Here is a 19,110-nt window from a genome sequence, read left to right as displayed (position 1 = left end):
AAATCTGAGGCCTTCGGACCTCAGGTTGATGCTCTAACCACTAAGCCAAACAGGCTAGGGCCATGTTTCTTTTTAGAGCAGTAGCAAAGCAGGCGCGTGAAGGACTGGCTGCTCCCTAACTAACCCTTCGCCTCCTCATAGCACCACAGTCCTCCGGGCAGAGGCAGCCTTCTCAGCGGCTCCCGCCTGCACCACCCTCTGTCCTCTTCAAACCCTACCATGGCCAGTCCAACCTCTCCTGCCTTCCATTCATTCAGCTGTTTACACCCGTTAGTTATTTATACCCACCTGAGTCACAAAGGATCTGAGGTGGCTTACTCCAATAACACAGATAAGAAAAAAATAAAAATTGAACTAGAAAATAAGAAGTCAGAAAAAGAGATCAACAAAAATACTAGAGCTGTTCTTCAAATTCACTGGTAGCTGAGGCAGAAAGCAAGATACAATGAGCCATGACAGCCTCGTATTAGGAAGGAGGAAATGTACCAGTGTTCGGGAGAAGCAAATCTTTGGCGAGCACTGAATTCTTCAATTTGTTGTCCATGGGAGATTTCATGAAGCAGAGGAAATGACTGTTTTTGTTTTGCATTGTTCCCCCCCAACTTTGTCTTATTTTAATGACATGCTATTTAAATATTTGGACAAGTAATCTCCTATAAAAACTGAAGAATCCACCCTGGCTGGGTGGCTCAGTTGGTTGGAGCGGCATCCTGTACACCAAAAGGTTGCGGGTTCGATTCCCAGTCAGGGCACCTACGGGAGGCAACCGATGTTTCTCTCACGTTGGTGTTTTTCTCTCTCTTTCTTCCTTTCTCTCTAAAATCAATAAAGACAAATCCTCGGGTGAGGATTAAAAAACAGAACTGAAGAATCCCTGGTAACATCATGATTATGAAAGGAGGTAGGAGAGAATATGCTTTGGCATGATCCAAGTTTACTTCACTGCTTTTCTTTCCCCAGAAACGATTCTTTACTGAGCACCCAGCAGTGTGAGGGAATGCCATTCAAATGATATTGAGTAATCCTGACAACTGGGCACTGTCGTCCCATTTTAAAAATGGGGAAACGAAGGCTCAGAGAAGGTCAAATGACCTAGCTGATGTCATTCAGAAAGAAGAGCCTAGATTCAAACTTAGGTCTGTCTGTCCGTTTCCACAGCCCATTCTTTATGTATTGTACCATGAGGCCTTGAAACAAAGGCACCCAGGCTGGAGACAGCCTGCCCAAGGTACTGGGGACACAGTGATGACAGACACAGGCCTGCCCTCTCCCATGAAAACAGAACAAGGGGGATCACAGACACGGCTGTCAGGCCAGAAACTGCCTCTGAGCTGCCGCGGTTACATGAACCGAGGACCTGTGAGGCAGAGGGCACAGAAAGAAGGCTGGACCCGAGACGAGGAAACAAGACCACAGACCCCAGCTACATCCAGCAGATCTGATTTCTGCGGGGCCGAACCAGGGCAGAGGGCTTGTCTGCGATGGAAGCAAGAGGCCCTTTATTTAGGCGAAGCCTCCTTTTCATCACTTCCTCCCCCGACAAGGCTCCCAGCTCCGTGCGCGCTGGTTTTCTGTGGACACGAAGATAGTGATCCCTGCAACGTCCTCAGGATTTCCAGGCATAAACTAGTTCACTTAAGGAGTGGTGCTTTGACCATGGGCACTGACAGGAGGGAGGCTCTTCTAATCAGAGCGCCACTGCTCTCACGCTGAGTGGCCTTTTCCAAGTCCTTTCTCCGGGCCTCAGTCTTCCCATCTAGAAAATGAACAGCCTGGCACGGATGATTTGTCAGGGTCCTTCCATCTCCAAGTTTCTTCACTTTTATGCTGGCATTATTAAAACCCTCTGCTCACGAATGGCTGCCAGTCCTCTGAGCTCCTGCAGTAGGCCGCAACCCCCTGTCACAGCACTTGTCATTGTGTTGTCACTGCCTTTTTTCCCCCCCAGTAGATTATCTCTACTCCCACTGCCCAAGCTCGGGCCTTGTCATCTCTCACCTAGACCATCAATCAGTCTCCTCACTGGACGCCTCTAAACTATCTTCCAAACTGCCCTCTAATGGGATCTCTCCAAAACATGGTTCTCAACAGGTCGCCACATACCCTCCAACGTACACCTCTTCCCTCAGTTTAAAACCCTGCGGTTGGCTCCCAATTCCCAACAGGATAAAGCTCCTGACCCTGCTATTCAAGTGTCCTCATGATCCGGGCTGGCCGGCTCTTCAGACTTCTCCAGATGCTCCTTGCTTCCCTGGGTGTGCTCCAGTTTGTACTGACTTGATAATTTTTTTTTAAATCCTCACCCGAGGATATTTTTCTATTTATCTTCAGATAGAGTGGGAAGGAGAGAAAGGGAGAGAGAGAAAGAGAGAGAACATCGATGTGAGAGGGACACATCGACCGGTTGCCTCCCCCATAACCCTGACCAGGGTGGGGGACCAACTACAACCGAGGTACATGCCCTTGCCCGGAATTGAACCCGAGACTCACTGGTCTGCGGGCGGACGCTCTACCACTGAGCCAAACTGGCCAGGGCTGTACTGACTTGATAAAAGTACTCTCCCCCTCCCCATACCCTGCTGCTTCCATGCCTCTGGACTTCACTCATGCTGTCCTCTCTGTCTTAACCTCCCTGTGCCAATTCCCACCAACCCACATGCCATCCTTCTTCTCCCAGATAATTCCGACGCATCCTCCACGCCTCAGTGCAGGCATCATCTCCAGGAAGCTCTCCCTCACAGGCTAGATGTTCCTCCTTGGGGTACCCATGGCCCCCTCGGCACAGCACACAGAACACCACATTGCAATCATCTGTTTCCATGACCATCTTCTCCATCCAACTGTGAGTGTCCTGAAGCCAGGTACCGCATAATGTTTGTCACAGAAGTCCTGCCAGCAATAGCACAAGGTGTGCCATGTACTAGGCACACAATATTCACTGGACAGACTCTCTCAGAAACGTGGTAAGTTCCCACATGACTTCTCCCCCCTGCCCTTCCACAGTACAGAGTTTTGCAAAGTGATCATTAGTAATAAAAAGGCCTAGCACTGCCTTGGCCGGTTTTCTCAGTGGTTAGAGCACTGGCCTGCAGACCGAAGGGTCGCAGGTTCAATTCCCGGTCAAGGGCACGTACCTAGGTTTCAAGTTCAAACCCTGGCTCTGGTTGGGGTTGTGCAGGAGGCAACCAATCAATGTGTTTCTCTGACATCAATGTCTCTCTCTCTCTCCCTCCCTCCCTTCCACTCTATCAAAAATCAACGAAAAATATCTTCGCATCACAGTCTTCAAAACAAAGATGACAAGCAAGAGGTACGCTGCTGACAGGGTGATTCCTCTGACACTTTAGAAGGAAATCTCTCATCCTATCACCAGATACGTGCCATTTCAAATGCATTTATTTGTAGTTATGTGATTTTTCTGCCCTTTTTTAAGGGATAATGTGATTACATATCTGGGCTGAAGATGAACAAACAAACAAATGCCCAGCACCGAGTAAACACACACTATGTGCCAAACACTTCTTATGTGTCATCTTATTTAATTCTCACAACAATCACCACAAGGTGGGTTATTTAGGAATCTGCTAGCATCTCAGATGTGTACAGTTGTGTGAGATGCCTTTCAGTTTCATCAGGAAATTTTGAGGAAGAAAGAAATTATTTACTTTTTATTACAGATATAAGGAAAATAATTATAAAGTGATTATCTGGAGAAAAATACTGGTTTCACTCAGGTGAATGCAGTTTACCGCATTCTGGAATCCAATAGGAAATCACAAAGCCCAGATACGCAATCACATTATCCCTTAAAAAAGGGCAGAAAAATCACATAGCTACAAATAAGTGCATTTGAAATAGAACATATCTGGTGATAGGATGAGAGATTTCCTTCTAAAGTGTCAGAGGAATCACCCTGTCAGCAGCGTACCTCTGGCTTGTCATCTTTGTTTTGAAAAGGCTGTGATGCAAAGATCTTGGCTGGCTTGTTTTGGTTGCTACGTTCTACCTCTAGGGGGCAGGGCAGCCTCACATATTATTTTCCATCCTTGTCCCTCAGCTTTCTATCCTGATCAGGAGCTTGATGGGTGTGCTAGGCAATCAGGAAATTTTCTGACACATTTTTGTAGGGGCAACACGAATCTAACATATCAGAAAACTCAGTTTTATCCCCGTTTCCGACTTGAGAAAACAGGCCCTGAAAGTGAAGTGACATGTCATACCTAGAGTCACACAAAGTCCTCCTTCCCCAGCACCACATTCTCTCCAAATGCTACGTTCCCAGAGAGCTTGAGCTCCTAAGAGCTTGAGAACTGGCTTCCCTGTGTAAACGCTTGTGACATGGATGCTTGGAGAGAAACCCAAGGCCACGAGGAAGTGAGAGTGATTAGCTAATGACCTCGCCTGAAATGAGTTGCCTCATAAAAAGAAAAAGTCATTTATTCATTGTTTTTTTCCCCTGTGAGCAGTGTTTATTCTTCTTCCAGGAAATACAGCAGGAAATGAGCCAGAGGGGCTGAGTCTTATGCTGACCTCCAAAAACTGCTTGGCCCAGGGTCTGAGCCCAATAAAGATTTGATGGATAAATAACTCTTCACCCTGGCCGGTTTTGCTCAGAGGTTAGAGCATCTGCCCAAGGACTGAAGGGTCATGGGTTTGATTCCAGTCCAGGGCACGTACCTGGGTTGTAGGTTCGATCCCTGGCCCTGGCTGGGGTCATGCGGGAGACAACCAATCGATGTGTCTCTCTCACATCGATGTCTCTCTCTCTCTCTTTCTCTCCCTTCTCTCTTTCCCCATCTCCCCCCTCCCCAACTCTATCTAAAAATCAATGAAAAAATATCTTCAGGTGAGGATTAAAAAATAAATAATAAAAAGGTAACTTCCCACAGAGGTCCTATGCAGGCCTCTTTGCTCCTTTCAGAACAGAATATCTTGCATTGAGGGTCAAGACCATGGTATGACATGGCCACGGCATGGGACCAAGAGGTAACCATGGGCAGATGGGCCCAAATGTCTCCAGAATCCTGTCTGACTCTGTTGCCCTGACAGTGTATGAACTGGGAGACTGGTGAGTGTGAACAGCACAGGGAGCAGAGGCCAAACAGCATCAGGGAGTGTGAGGAAGAAGCCAGACAGACGCCAAGAGAATTCTGAAGTTGGGTCAGCTCTCTCTATAGAAGTCCTAGAATGAAGAAAAACTTAGGCACCTGTGGCCATTAGTGCACCAGGACTTAATCTCACAGTCAATTATCTACTCAACATTTATTGAGCAGCTACTATCTGCTGTGCTATGTGTTTCCAAGCCTCTAGCTCCTTCGCGCATGCCCAGAGGACCTAGCATAGTTACAACATGCACTCAATATATGTCAGTTAAATCACAATCTGAAGGGGGCTCTCAATCTAGTAGAGAGGATACAAGATGTAAACAAATAACCATCAAGGTATAAAAAGGGGCAAAGTGCTCATTTCAAGGGTCAGGGATAGACCAAACACCACCAGGGACCAGTGAACAAACGTGGGAGAGATGACAGCAGAGATGAACCCGGGAACTGGATGAAGCAGCCCGGGCAAAGGGAACAGCATGAGCCAAGACCCAGGGGCTATCAGAAGGCTGAGTGGGCTAACAATGGGGCACACAGGCCAGTCTGGCTGGGGCACAGTCTGCGTGAAGGGGACTGTAAACAGATGAGAAGAGAGTTGTTGGGGGCACATCCAAAGAGGACCGTGCCTGACAGGCAGAAGAGTGAACATTCTGCAGGGAGAAGAGACAGCGAAACCACTGGAGCCCTGCAGAAAGCTTGGCCTGGCTGCACTTCATCAGAGGCTTGGGAAAGCAAGAGCGGGAGGGCTATCCATTAGGAGACGAGGGCAAAATCCAGGAGGCTATCCAGGAGAGGGAGCCTGGCGGGGCAGTGGTCCTGAGAGCTTTGCTGGAGGAAGCCCCAGCCACACATGGAGTGTCGTTATGGCTTCACACCCTGCCTGCCTGGCTGCGGGAGGCAACAGTGTAGCATCAGGCTCAGGAGCCAGACGGTTCTGGGCTCCAAGCAGTTGTGTAACCTCAGGCATGTAACCCCATCTCTCTGATCCTCGTTACCTTGTCTGAACAATGAGAATAATATTAATACCCACCTGGCAGGGACTCTGTGCAAATGAGGTAAGAGGCAGTACTGTCTGACGGGTAAGAACACTGCAGGTAGACCCTGGAGCCCGACCACCAGTGCTCTTTCTAGCTCCTCCTCAGTTTTTTCCCTTATTCACTGCGTGACCTTGGGTAAATTATCCAACTTTTCTGAGCCTTGGTTTCCTCATCTGTAAAATGGATTTAATAACAATATCTACATCAAAGGATTCAGGTGAAGATTGAATGAATTCATACATGGAAAGTGCTTAGAACAAATAGTGCTTGGTACACAGTAAATGCAGTTAAGAAAATGTTAGTTATTATTACATAAAGCCACATAGGGTGGTGCCTGGCACACAGAAGCCTGAGACTCACTTAGCACATGCACGGCCCCCTCTCCATGCTCCAGCCCTTTACTGTGCTCCCAGCAAATTCAGAAGCCACAGCAGGCAGGGGTGGGACAGATCGAAGAACCGTGTGGGGCAAGCTTGCATCCAGTCTTCTTCCCACCTCCCCCTCCAGGAGACACCCACTCTCTTCAAAGCCTCCTGACAGGATCCTCCACCAGTGGCCTGGCCTGGCCTGCTCTGATCCTTCCTTCCTCCGAGAATCTCCACTCCTCACCATCCTTGCTACGCATTTTGTCCTGAGCACCATCGTGATGGGGGGCTGGCCTGGAACCCTGTGTCTCTGGAGGGGGGTGGGGAACTCTCAAGCACAGAGATCCTGGTGTTGGCTCAGCCTGGCGGCCCCTCCTGCTGTGTGCACGCAGCTAAGAAATGTTTGTGGATGACAACAACCCCATTCTTGCCCCAGATCTAGACAGAGAAGGAAGACTCCTCTAATTCTCATTCAACTCAACAATATCACTTCCTCCCACACGAGTATAATGCTCCCAACACAGTGGGGGGTGTGGGGTGGGGTGGGGGGAAGATAAATGGTTTTCCCTCCAGAGAAGAAGGAAAGATGCCCCCTTCTCAGGAAAGCACCTGAGACCACAGGGAGACAGACTTCCCCAGGACCTCCCCCTGGGCCCGATCCCTCCTTCCCAGGGCCCTCAGCCCCTGCGGGGAGCACTCTGACAGCCCACCGCATGTGGGAGACAGCTGTGTGGTAGACCAGACATTGCTCTGACTGTCAAGAACGCCAGGCCAGCCCTCTGGTTGCTGTCCCCCAATGTGAGCCAGCTTGTGGGTGGGCAGGGGGTGGGGGCAGAGATGGAGAGTTACCACCAAATCAGCTTCAGCCCACCACCGCCCACAGCAGAGCCGGAGCTGGGCCCATACAGAAAGTGTGGAGAACACAGCTCTCTTCGGCGTGGAGCAGCTCGGCAGTGGCCCCCAGCACGCCTGTAAACCATTCCAGGTGCCTGCCCTGCAAGGGGCAGCCAGGCCAAGATCAACAAAGAAAGCAGGGCTTTTCTCTAGTCCACTGGGGGTGGGGAGGACGACAATTCCAGGGAAAAAGACCTGAGCATTGGTAGTGAGCAGCAGCTACTAAAAAACAAAAAACAAACAAGCAAAGCCCTCACATGCAGAGGACCAGCGGCCAGGAGGTCGAGCCTCCTCTCGCTCTCTGCTGTACTAGAAAGGCCACACCCAGAGCACAGCAGAAGGCGTACTGGCATCCGGGAACTTGTCCAGAAGAGACAGTGCGGGAGGATGTGGGAATCCTGGGGGGTGACATGGGAGGGGGTGGACGTGACAGCTGCTATCAACTGCAGCAGAGGGAAAGTTCACAGGATCGGGAGTCTGTCTCATGGGTAGTGTGATTTCTGCGGTGTCGCTTCACTTTTCTGAGGCCTTGGTTGCTTCAGCTGTAAAATGTGGATTGTGTACACAGACGCACAGGGTCACTGGGAGGACTCAAGAAGTCCTGAGGCAGAGGGGGCCCTCACAAGCCGCAGCTGGGCCCAGGCCCCTCTCTCCCTTCTTCCTCCACCAGAGGGAGCGTGGAGACCAGGAGCGCCCAGCCTGTACCAGCATCCACCTATCCTCCCCCAATGCTGCAGCCTCTGCTGCTCAACTCCCACCCTGCCTGCCCTAGCTTCCAGCAGCAGCCTCTCACCCACTCCACAAACCCAGAACAGGCCCGGCAGGGGAGTCACTGGCAGCAGCTGTGGTGGCAGCAATGGCTACTACATCAACAGGCCCTCCTGACGCCGGGCTGGGGCAGAGTGGAAAGGAGGGAGACACAGCCTTCTTCCCTCCCTCGTTGACACCCCTACTCATCCCGCTCCAATCCTCTAGAAACCTAAGGCTCTCCTGGCCTCTCCCAGTTCATGACCCATCCACGTCCCCAGGTGAAGAGATTCTCGTGGGCTGGAAAGCTCTCGTGGAAAAATAACAGGCATTGAAGACAGTTGGCCTTGGGTTCTAGTCCCAGCTCCATTAGAAACTAGGAGCATAACCTTGAGCAAGGTCTTTTCCTCTTGGAGCCTCAGTTTCCTCATCTCTAAAATGGAATTATTAATGCTCACTGCATAGGGTCTGTTGTGAGGCACAAACGAGGAAATAATGGAGGTGCAAATACTTAATATGTGGTTAGGAGAAATTCAAAGGACTACCTAAATCCCCTTATTAATCCAGTATGAGATGTGAAATCAGGAAATCCAACAAGAACTGGGAAGGATCAAGAGGCTGGTTTGCATGGACGGCAGAAGCACAGAGCTCAAGAGCAAACGGGCTGCCAGCTAGCTAAGAGATTCAAACCTACATCTGCAGAATGGAGAAGCTGAGTGTCATGAAACCCTAGAATCAGTCACTTCATTGGGCTTTACACCTGATTCAGGAATTGTGCTTTCTCCAGCTCTCTTCGACCCCCTCCGGGGCTCTGCTGGACACATCCAGCCTGCCCCCAGCCCCAGCTCTTGAGGCAGCCCACTGCATCACCAGCGGCCAGGTTGGAAAGTTCTTCCTGATTTATTCCAAATTTTCCCACTGCTCCTGGTTCTGCTCCCTGGAGCCACACATAGCGAGGCTGCCTCCTCTGTCATAGGTCTGATCCCTCTAGAAAAGTCCACAGCCCGGCTTGAGGACCACAGTGCCCATCCAGTCTCTCTCTGCCGTCACCCTACATGGCCCTCTCCTGAAAGAAGACCAAGACCATGCTTGGTTGATCCAGACCCTTCCTCCAGTGTGGGGCCCCAAGCCGCATGTAGTCAGGACTCCAGACACGGGCTCCCAGCAGTCCCGCCTGGGCGGGAGAGCCTGTGTCCCTCACCCCCAGACTACTTTGGGACGGACAGTCCACACCAAAACTCAGCTGAGGGTGCACTGCAGTGAAGCCCAGCCGGGCCCTGGAGCTGCAGCTGCAGCTCCTGGGGCCCAGCCATCTCAACCCAGCACCCCAGTCTGCTGCCTCACCACGGGGGAGTTGCAGAGAGCTGTCTCCGGCAGATTTCCTGAGGCAGAAGGCTTCCCCACCCCCAGCCCAGCCTCCGAGAGACACTCCACTGGTTGTGGCACATGGTAGGACCAGCTGAGCAGTGAGAGGAGGGGGGAAGGCTGTCCATTCGCTAGAGGACTTCAGACTTGCTCTGTAGTGTGGTTGGATTAGTCACAGAACCATCACATTTAAGCTGGAGTGGCCCTTAAAGAGCATTCAAGGCAGACCTTGCCTTGGAAAAAGATACAGGGGAACCGATGGCCAGAGAGAGGAAGGGACTCAGTCAAGGTCACAAAGCCAATCTGCAGCAGAGCTGGAAGGGAACTCAGGTCCCCTAACTCCCAGTTCAGTGTTCTTTCCAATCAAGCAGAAGAGAAATCAGGGAGCCTTTGGGGCAGCCCTGTGAGCCCGCATGCCCTTGACTCTCTCAGCCTGACATTTATCCTGACCAGCTTACTGTGGTATCTGCATGGAAGAGGTAGACCCAGCCCATGTCCCACCAACCCAAGAGATAATGCCAACGTGTCCCAAATAGGCAGACACACAGACCCCAGCACAGACACTGGCACTAATCCAACAAGAGGGAAGCTCTGTAGACTTCTTCTCCTCGTATGCTCTTTGACTGGGTGGTGTTTTTCTTGAGGGTGGAGAGGGGGTGGTCTTTGAGGAACTAGCCCAGGGCCAGGCCTCCATCTTTGCTCCCCAGTCCAGGATGTGCTGCAGTTCCCCTCAGATGGATGTCTCAGCCTCCAGCAGCCATTCTGGTTCCCACCTGCCTTTCTGGGAAAGGATGGAGCCGAGGCTGCCAGAGGAGACAAGAGCAGGCCTGCACTCAGGACCTGCAGAGGAGACCCCAACAGGAAAAAAAAAGGAGGAGGTTTTCTTTTCCTTGGGGCTTTGAGTTGGCACCTTCACAGACAATAAACACATCCAAAATAATAAATAAACGGAAAGCCATCCTCTGGCAAGGATACAGCTGGGGAGTGAAGAAGTGGAGGGGGTGATGACTGCTGTAGGCTCTCACTGGCCATGGTTCTGAGGAGGAAGAGATGCCTGCTCTCATCGCTCCAACCCAGTCTGGGATGGCTAGAGAAGGGGCGTCTGCTGCATGAGGGGTACGCCGCTTCTCCTAACAGGTTGGGACAGGCGAGGAGGACATGGAATCAGGCACCGGGGTTCTTACTTTACAGGCTGGACAAGTTGGAAAGGGAACTAGAGAGGAAGAGCCAGGGGTACAGACACACATTCCTTACTTTCTCTGGAGGGTTGTGGCCGGGCTGGTGCTGGTACTGGTGCTGTGGCCGCCACCGGTCCCGGGACTGGAGCTCCTGGATGCGCCACGGCTCAGCTGGCCCCGCTCCCGAGGTGGCCGGGGCCCCACGCCCACCGCCGCCGAATAGCCGCCTTCCTTGTCGCGGCCCGGGTGCGCTGGCCCGGCCTCCCGCCCGCCCCGCTCGCGACCCAGGGCTGGGTTCTCGTGGTGCAGGTGGCACTGGGCCACGTCGCGCTCTCGAGCTGAGTAACCGGTAGTGTCCTGAAGCGGGTAAGAGGCGTCCCGCTCCTTGTCCCGATACACCGCCTCCCGGTTCTGGTAGGCGCTGTCCCGGTTCGGGTAGCCCACGTCCCGGGCCGCCTGGTGGAACTGGCTCTCCCGCAGCTCGCGGTGGTGGAACTGGGTGTCTCGCAGGTTCTGGTACTGGCTCTCGCGGCCGGGGCTGTCCCGCGCGCCGTGGGAGTCCCTGTGCAGCTCCCCGCGGTGCAGCTGGCTCTCCTCCCTCAGGTCGCGGTTCTCCTGGGTGAGCTGGTCCAGCTGGCCCTCCAGCTCCTCGATGCGCCGCCTCTGGGTCTCCAGCAGCTGCTGCTGGCTCTCGATGATGTTGTTCAGCTCCAGCAGGTACTCCACCGCCCGATTGGGGCTCTCGGATCCCGGGCCGCCCGGGGGCCCCGACCCCGCCTCCATCCTAGCGGCCCAGGGACAGGGGAAGGGGCAGGAGAGCCCGGTCCCCGCTCGCTCACGGCGCCACCCTCCCCCGGGCCCAGCCGGGGGAGGGGGCCGGCGGGACGCGAGGGCGCGCACCGGGCTCGAGGGCCCGGGGGCCCGGGGGGGCCCGGGAGACAGCGCTGGGTCCGGCGGCACGGGGAGCAGGAGCTGAGGCTGCCGCTGCTGCCGCCACCGCCACCGCCACGGCTCAGGAGGACGCGGCCCACGGCGCTCCGCCCGCTGCGGAGTCACTGCGCAGCGCGGCCGCGCGGGACCGCCCCGGCCGCCGGCCCGCCCCCCGCCCCCGCCCCCGCCCCCACCCCGCGCCGGCCCGCCCCCGCGCCCCACCTGCCTCAGCCACCAGCGCCCCAAGCGAGACCCGCCCCAGGCGCCCGGCCATCCCCAGTACAGGCAGTCGGAAATTGTTCCCTTCCACCGGTCCCAGTGTCCTCGCCTAATGCAGCCTAATGAAGCCCTCCATCCCAGTCCGTTCCCGTGTACCCCATGTCCACCAGGCCTAAGATCCTCTCCTAAGACAGCCCAAGAACCCCCTTCCCAGGCAACCACGGGTCCAAGCATCCCACGGACTCTCCATCCCCTTTGGGTCTTCCAATCCCAACTGTCAGATACCCCCAGGGTAGCCAGAGCCTGGGTCCTCCAACCAAGGCAGTCTCAGGATCTCCCATTTCAACAAGCCCTGGGACTCACCGTCGCAGACAGGCTCAGGACCAAAGCTCGGTACATTCCTTCAACCCTCATTTTCTGCTCTACTTTGGAAATGCTCCCCTCCATTCAGCCCGTCATCCCCATCCAGTGAAATTGTACCCATTGTCCAGGACTTAAATGCTGCCTTACTAATTTCCCAAGTCGAAGTGCTCACTTTTTCTCTCGTCTTGACCTCCCACTGCACTTTCTTTACACTTCTCTTGTGGCATTTGTGGGACAAGTGGTACTGTTCTTTACAGTGTATTCGTTTGTATTCTTATTTTATGTCCTCTGCCAGACTGAACTCCTTAAAGCCAGAAACACGTCTTCATTCATCTTTGTCAGCAAGTTGGGGTGGAGGAGAAAGCATGAATTTTACAGTCAGAAAACAACTGGATTTAAATTCCATCTTCTCCTCTTTGAACTTTCATTTCCCTATCAATAACACCTACCTCACAGGGGTGGTCTTGGGAAAAAAGCATGCAAAAACATTTGGACAACTCACAGAATGGGAGAAAATATGTGCAAGTGATATATCTGATAAGGGCTTTGTGTCCGGATTATGTAAAGAACTCCTACAGGTCAACAACAAAAAACACCCCTCCCCCCTTTTTTAATGGACAAAGGATTTGAATACACATTTTCCCAAAGAAGATGTACAAGTGACCAGTAAGCTGGTGAAAAAAAATGCTCAACATCACTAGCCATCAGGGAAGTGCAGCTCAAAATCACAATGAGCTTTCCGCGCTGCCCACAAGGTGTTTTTCTGGGTTCCTGTTGCAACGGAAAAGGAAACTTGCTCAATGTCCGGAGCCCTTGCTATTCTGTAGATGAAGGAGGAGGATGTCCTTAAATTCCTTGCAGCAGAAACCCACTTAGGTGCCACCACCCCTGACTTCCAAATGGAACAGTACATCTACTAAAGGAAGAGTGATGGCATCTGCGTCGTAAATCTGAAGAGAACCTGGGAGAAGCTTCTGCTGGTGGCTCATGCCCTTGTTGCCACTGAAAACCCTGCTGATGTCAGTATCATGTTGTCCAGGAATACTGGCCAGCAAACTGTGCTGAAGTTTGCTGCTGCTGCCAGGGCCACTCCCATTGCTGGCTGCCTCACTCCTGGGACCTTCACTGACCAGATCCAGGCAGCCTTCTGGGAGCTGAGACTTCTACTGGTTACTGATCCCAGGGCTGACCACCAGCCTCTCACAGAGGCGTATTATGTTAACCTGCCCACCACTGCTCTGTGTAACACAGATGCCCCTCTGTGCCATGCGGACATTGCCACCCCTGGCAACAAGGGAGCTCACTCATTGGGTCTGATGCGGTGGATTTGCTGGCCCAGGAAGTTCTGTGCATGTGTGGGACCATCTCCCATGAGCACCCACGGGAAGTCATGCCTGATCTCTACTTCTATACAGATTCTAAAGAGATTGAAAAGGATGAGCAGGCTGCTGCCGAATAGGCTGTGACCAAGAAGGAATTTCAGGGTGAATGGACCGCTCCAGCTCCCGAATTTACTGCTACTCAACCTGAGATTACTGAGTGGATAGAAACAACCACTGGTGTTCGTTCACTGGCTCTTAAACCGAAAATGGAAATAAAGTTGTTGAAAAATAAACATCAGTTTCTTAACACACACACACACACACACACACACACACACACTGAGATACCACTTCACACCCACTATAATAGCTAAAATAAAAAGGACAGCCAAGGAAGAAGTATTGGCGAGCGTGTGAAAAAATTAGACCCCTCATTCTTTGCTGGTGGGAATGTAAAATGGTGCATTCAATTTGGAAAACAATTTGTAAGTGTCTCAAAATTTAAACACAGAGTTATGATATGACCTAGGAATTCCACTCCTAGGTATACACCCAAGAGAAATGAAAACATACATCCACACAAAAACTTGTACATGAATGTTCATAACAGCATGGTTTGTAACAGTGGAAACAATCAAATGTTCTATTGAATGGGTAAACAAAATATGGCATATCCACACAGTGGAACATTATTTAGCCATAAAAATGAATGAAGTACTGATGCATGCTAAAACATGGGTGAAACTTGAAAACATTATGCTAAAAGGGACACAAAAGGACACATATTGTATGATTCCCTTTATATAAAATTCCAGAATTGGTAAATCCGTAGACACACAAAGTAGAGTAGTGATGTCCAGGGGCTAGGGTTGCTGAAAGAGGAGTGACTGCTAACTGGTACGGTTATTTTGGAGGGAGAATGAAAATGGTCTAAAATTAGATTCTGGTGATGGTTGTGGAGCCCCATTAATTAAAAGCCACTGAGTTGGAATATCACATGATCTCACTTATATGTGGAATCTAATGAATAAAATAAACTGACTAACAAAATAGGTCCAGAAGCTTGGGAGCATGCAACAGATTGACATATCTCAGAGAGGAGGGTGGTCGGGCAGGACAGGAACAGATTAACCAAAGAACATATATGCATATACGCATGACCCATGGACACAGACAATAGGGTGATGAAGGCATGGAGTGTCGGCAGGGGCTGGGTAGAGGGGGAATAAAGGGGGACATCTGTAATACTGTCAACAATAAAAAACCCACTGAGTTGTACTTTTTTTTTTATCCTCACCCGAGGACATTTTTCCATTTTTTGTTTAGATAGAGTGGGAGGGAGAGAAAGGAAGAGAGAGAGAGAGAGAGAAACATCGACGTGAAAGGGACACATCAAGTGGCTGCCACCTGCGCGACCAACCAGGGCAGGGGACAAATTGCAACAGAGGTATGTGCCCTTAGTGGGAACCGAACCCAGGTCTCTCTGGATCACAGGTCGACACTCTCACCGATGAGCCAAACCGACCAGGGCAAGAGTTGTACATTTTTATGGAGAATTTGGGGGGCAGGAGTGGCATGGAGGGGGTCAGTGGGGAAAAAAGGAGGACATCTGTAATACTTGCAACAATAAAGATCAATTGAAACATAAAAATAAAATAGATCTTAAAAAATAAAAATAAAGGGAGAATTTTATGGTATGTGAATTATATCTTAATAAAGCTGGCTTTAAAAAAACAACAAAAAACAGCTTGCCCCCAGCTGGTGTGGTTCAGTGGTTGAGTGTCGACCTATGCACCAAGAGGTTGCAGGTTCGATTCCCAGTCAGGGCACATGCCCAGGTTGTCGGCCAAATGCCCAGTGGGGGGCATGCAGGAGGCGGTCAATTGATGTTCTCTCTCATCAATGTTTCTATCTCTCTCTCCCTCTTCCTTTCTCTCTCTCTAAAATCAATAAAGAAAAACAAATTTTTAAATAGCTTGCACAGGGTCTAGCACATAACAACACCACAATAATAATAGCTAACACATCTATATTGGTTACCATGTGACAGGCACTGTGCTAAGCTCTTTACATATACAAACTCACATAATCCTCATGACAAATCAATGCAATAGCTACTGTTATTTCCGCCATCTTACAGATGAGATAGTAAAACCCAGAGGTTGAATGACTTGCCCAAGGTCACACAGAGGCATGGCCAGGATGCTCAGATGTTTCCTTCTCATTTTTTCTTTAAATCCTCACCTGAGGACATTTTTGCATGTATCAAAATAACGTGGGAAGGAGAAAGGGAGGAAGAGAGAGAAACATCGATGTGAGAGAGACACATCGACTGGTTACCACCCACACAACCCCAACCGGGGCCGGGGTCAAACTGCAACTGAGGTACATGCCCTTAGCGGGATCTGAACCCGGTCTCTCTGGTCCGTGGGCCAATGCTCTAACCCTGAGCCAAATCGACCAGGGCTCCTTCTCACTTCTTTATACCTTTCCTCATACCTTGTATAAAAGTGGTGCTCTGTAAGTGTTAATATATCCAGCAAACTTCTATTCACCCAGTGAACATTTACTGAGCATTTATTATGTTCTAGGCAATACTTGCTTTCTGCCTTATCCTTGCTTCTCTCATTTAGATTTCCTGTGTGGTAGGGGCAGATGGGTACAAAGATTCATTCACAAAATATTTACTGTCTACTATGTGTCAAGCACTGTTCTAGACACTAAGAATACAGCAATGAACAAAATAGACAACAATCCCTAACCTCATAGAGCTCCCCGAGGGAGAGAGACAATAAACACATTGACCACAGAGAGCATGTTGGATGCTATACTAGGTTGAGCAATATCCCCCCAAACTTGATGTCCACCCTGTAAATGTAATCTTGTTTGGAAAGAAAGGTCTCCAGATGTAATCAAGTTAAGGTGAGGACATACTCTGTTGGTGTGGGCTCTAATTCAATGACTGGTGTCCTTATAAGAAAAAGAAAACTTAGACACACACACACACACACACACACACACACACACACACACACTAAGAGCACCATGTGAGGATGGAAGCAGAGACTGGAGTCTACAAGCCAAGGAAGGCCAAAGATTGCCAGCAACCACTTGAAGCTGCAAGAGGCAAGGAAGGATTATTCCCTAGAGCCTCCAGAGAGCATGGTCCTACCGACAGCTGGATCTCAGACTTCTAGCCTCCAGACTGAGAGGCAATAACACCTGCTGTTTTAAGCCACCTGGTTCGCTGTACTTTGTTATGGCTGCCCTAGGAAACTAACACAAATGGAGAAAAACACAACAGGGAAGGATGATGGAGAGATCCAGGTGAATTAGACATGGCGTGTGCCCCCAGAAAGCCCCCAGTCTAGTCAGAGAGCTACAACCGTAAGTCAAAAACAGGACTAACAAGACAGAATGTGCAAAACACTAGAGTGGAGGCACCAGGACTGGGATGCTGGATGTCTTTACGGATGTGAAGGTACTTGAGCTGAGCTTAAAATTTCTACAGGGGGAAGTGGTATAGCTGAGAAATACCTGTTGAAGGGAACCGCGGCCAGTAGGAGGAAAGGAACAGTTAGGAAAACAGTGTGAGTTTAGGGAACCACATATAGTTTGGTTGAAGTGAGCCCTAGAGGTGTGTGTGTGTGTGTGAGTGTGTTGTAAGGGATAAGAAGAGCTGGGAAGACACGGTTTGATTCAGTTTGGAGAAGACATTGCCAAACTGGAGCAGCTGGGCCTTCTTTTATAGACAATGAAAAGTCTTGGGAGGGCCCTGGCCAGTTGCTCAGTGGTTAGAGCAGCGGCCCGCGGACTGAAGAATCGCAGTTCAGTTCTGGTCAAGGGCACCTGTCTTGGTTGTGGTTCGCCCCTGGCCCTGGTCAGGGTTGTGCAGGAGGCAATCAATCGACGTGTCTCTCTCACATCAATGTTTCTCTTTCTCTCTCCCTCCCACTCTATCTGAAGATTAATGGAAAAATATCCTCAGGTGAGGATTAAAAAAAAAAAGTCATGGGAGGTTTTAGAGCAAAAGAGTGCCATGGTAGGAGGGGAGGGGTTCTGCATGGATACTGTATGTACTGACTATTACACACTATGAGGTGAGTCTTGTGTTGATTCCTTGTTGTTGTTCAGCAGAAAGCGGCACTACCTTCTTTTCCTGCCTCCTGCCTCCCAGAGTCATGCTCCAGGGGCTTCGGTCCCTGGTGTGATTGCTCCAATCCCCTTACCCTAGGGCCAGCTTTGCCGAGGAATGTGGAGCTAGAGGCAGAAAAGAACCCTGAAAACCACCTCTCAGCACCGCCAAAATCCAGTCAACCAGAATTTGTCATGATAAGGAGAGCCATGAAATATTTTCCTCAGATGCAAAGGTGGCATCTGTTCAAATTGGTTTTTCCTATTGGATTCTCACAGCTCTTCTCAGAAGCAGATCTGTACCTGTTAGCTGCCAGACACGGAATGGGAAAATCAAATTTAAAAAAAGAAATCAGCCCTGGCCAGTTTGGCTCAGCAGCTAGAGCGTCGGCCCTCAGACCGAAGAGCCATGGGTTTGATTCCCAGTCAAGGGCATGTGCCTCAGTTGCAGGTTCGATCCTCGGCTTGGTCAGGGCACATGTGGGAGGCAACCTATTGATGTGTCTCTCTCGCATCGATGCTTCTCTCTCTCTCTCTCTCTCTCTCTCTCTCTCTCTCTCTCTCTCTCTCCTCTCTCCTCTCTCTTCCTCCCTCCCACTCTATCTAAAAATCAATGGAAAAAGTATCCTAGGGTGAGAATTAAAAAAAAACAGAAAGAAAAAAAATCATTGGTCTTTTTGCTCAAAGAGCTTACAGTCTAGAATATCAGAGCTGAAGTGACCTTAGAGATGAACTTGTTTTTCAAATGAGGACACTGAGGACCAGAGAGAAATTATTTGCACAGAATTGCCCTGTGACCACCAGGCTACAATTTCTTACTCGGGCTATTTGCTGGGGTCTGGGGTCTGGTGTTCCAAAGGGTCTTCAGATTGTAACCTTTAAAGAGCAGAATGGTAGGAAAGTGACCAACTGTGAGAAACACAGGAGAAGGGAAAAGGAAGACGCTCATCTCTGTGGGGATCCCTAAGGAGATAGCGGTGCTTAAAACTGAGACAGCATTTGTCTAATTAATTAATTATCCTGCCAGCCCTCTTCCCTCTACTGGGGGAAGGGCCAAGATGTAGCCAAAGTACCTGTCAGTCTTGAACAGTCTCACAGAAAGCCACCCTAACAGGCTAGTCTGGAGTTTCGTTTTAGGAAAAATTTTCTCTCTGAAGATGATTTGTAAGCTTGATCCTGTCAGAACATAAAACCACATAACCCAATGTGTTTCCAATTTTGTCCTAGCTGCCATAAAACTTTGAGCCAAATTCAGAGTCCAATTATAATCCAGTTCATTTTAGGTACCTGGCAACATCTATTCGTGCTTCCTTTACATGGTCTCTGCTCTGTTTTCTTCCACATTTTTATCCCTAATTGTCTTTCTTTCATGCTGCAACTGATGAGTTGCCTAATATCCTCTTTAAAGTAGGCAGGATATAAATCTTACATAAACTAAACTACATTTACAAATG

General features: G+C 50.3%; 1 protein-coding gene and 1 pseudogene across 3 annotated transcripts in view; one reads left to right on the top strand and one right to left on the bottom strand.

The window, feature by feature from the left end:
- The window catches only part of IQSEC2 (IQ motif and Sec7 domain ArfGEF 2), an 80,169-nt gene extending 68,478 nt beyond the window's left edge, over nt 1-11,691 (bottom strand). For 2 of the 3 annotated variants that reach the window (XM_036271026.1, XM_036271024.1), the window contains exon 1: nt 10,765-11,506. In XM_036271026.1, coding sequence (XP_036126919.1) covers nt 10,765-11,471 — 707 coding nt within the window. In that variant the 5' untranslated portion in view covers nt 11,472-11,506. Of the gene's footprint in view, nt 1-10,764 lie in introns of all 3 variants that reach the window. The other variant, XM_036271022.1, reaches the window with a different exon arrangement.
- A 1,309-nt stretch (nt 11,692-13,000) lies between these two features.
- LOC118635433 lies at nt 13,001-17,733 on the top strand (annotated as a pseudogene).
- The last annotated feature ends 1,377 nt before the right edge of the window (nt 17,734-19,110 follow it).

This window comes from Molossus molossus, unplaced genomic scaffold (assembly GCF_014108415.1).
Source record: "Molossus molossus isolate mMolMol1 unplaced genomic scaffold, mMolMol1.p scaffold_m16_p_2, whole genome shotgun sequence".
Taxonomy (NCBI): Eukaryota; Metazoa; Chordata; class Mammalia; order Chiroptera; family Molossidae; genus Molossus; species Molossus molossus.
The sequence above is the reverse complement of the archived record's forward strand: the minus strand, read 5'-3'. Positions and strand labels throughout refer to the sequence as shown.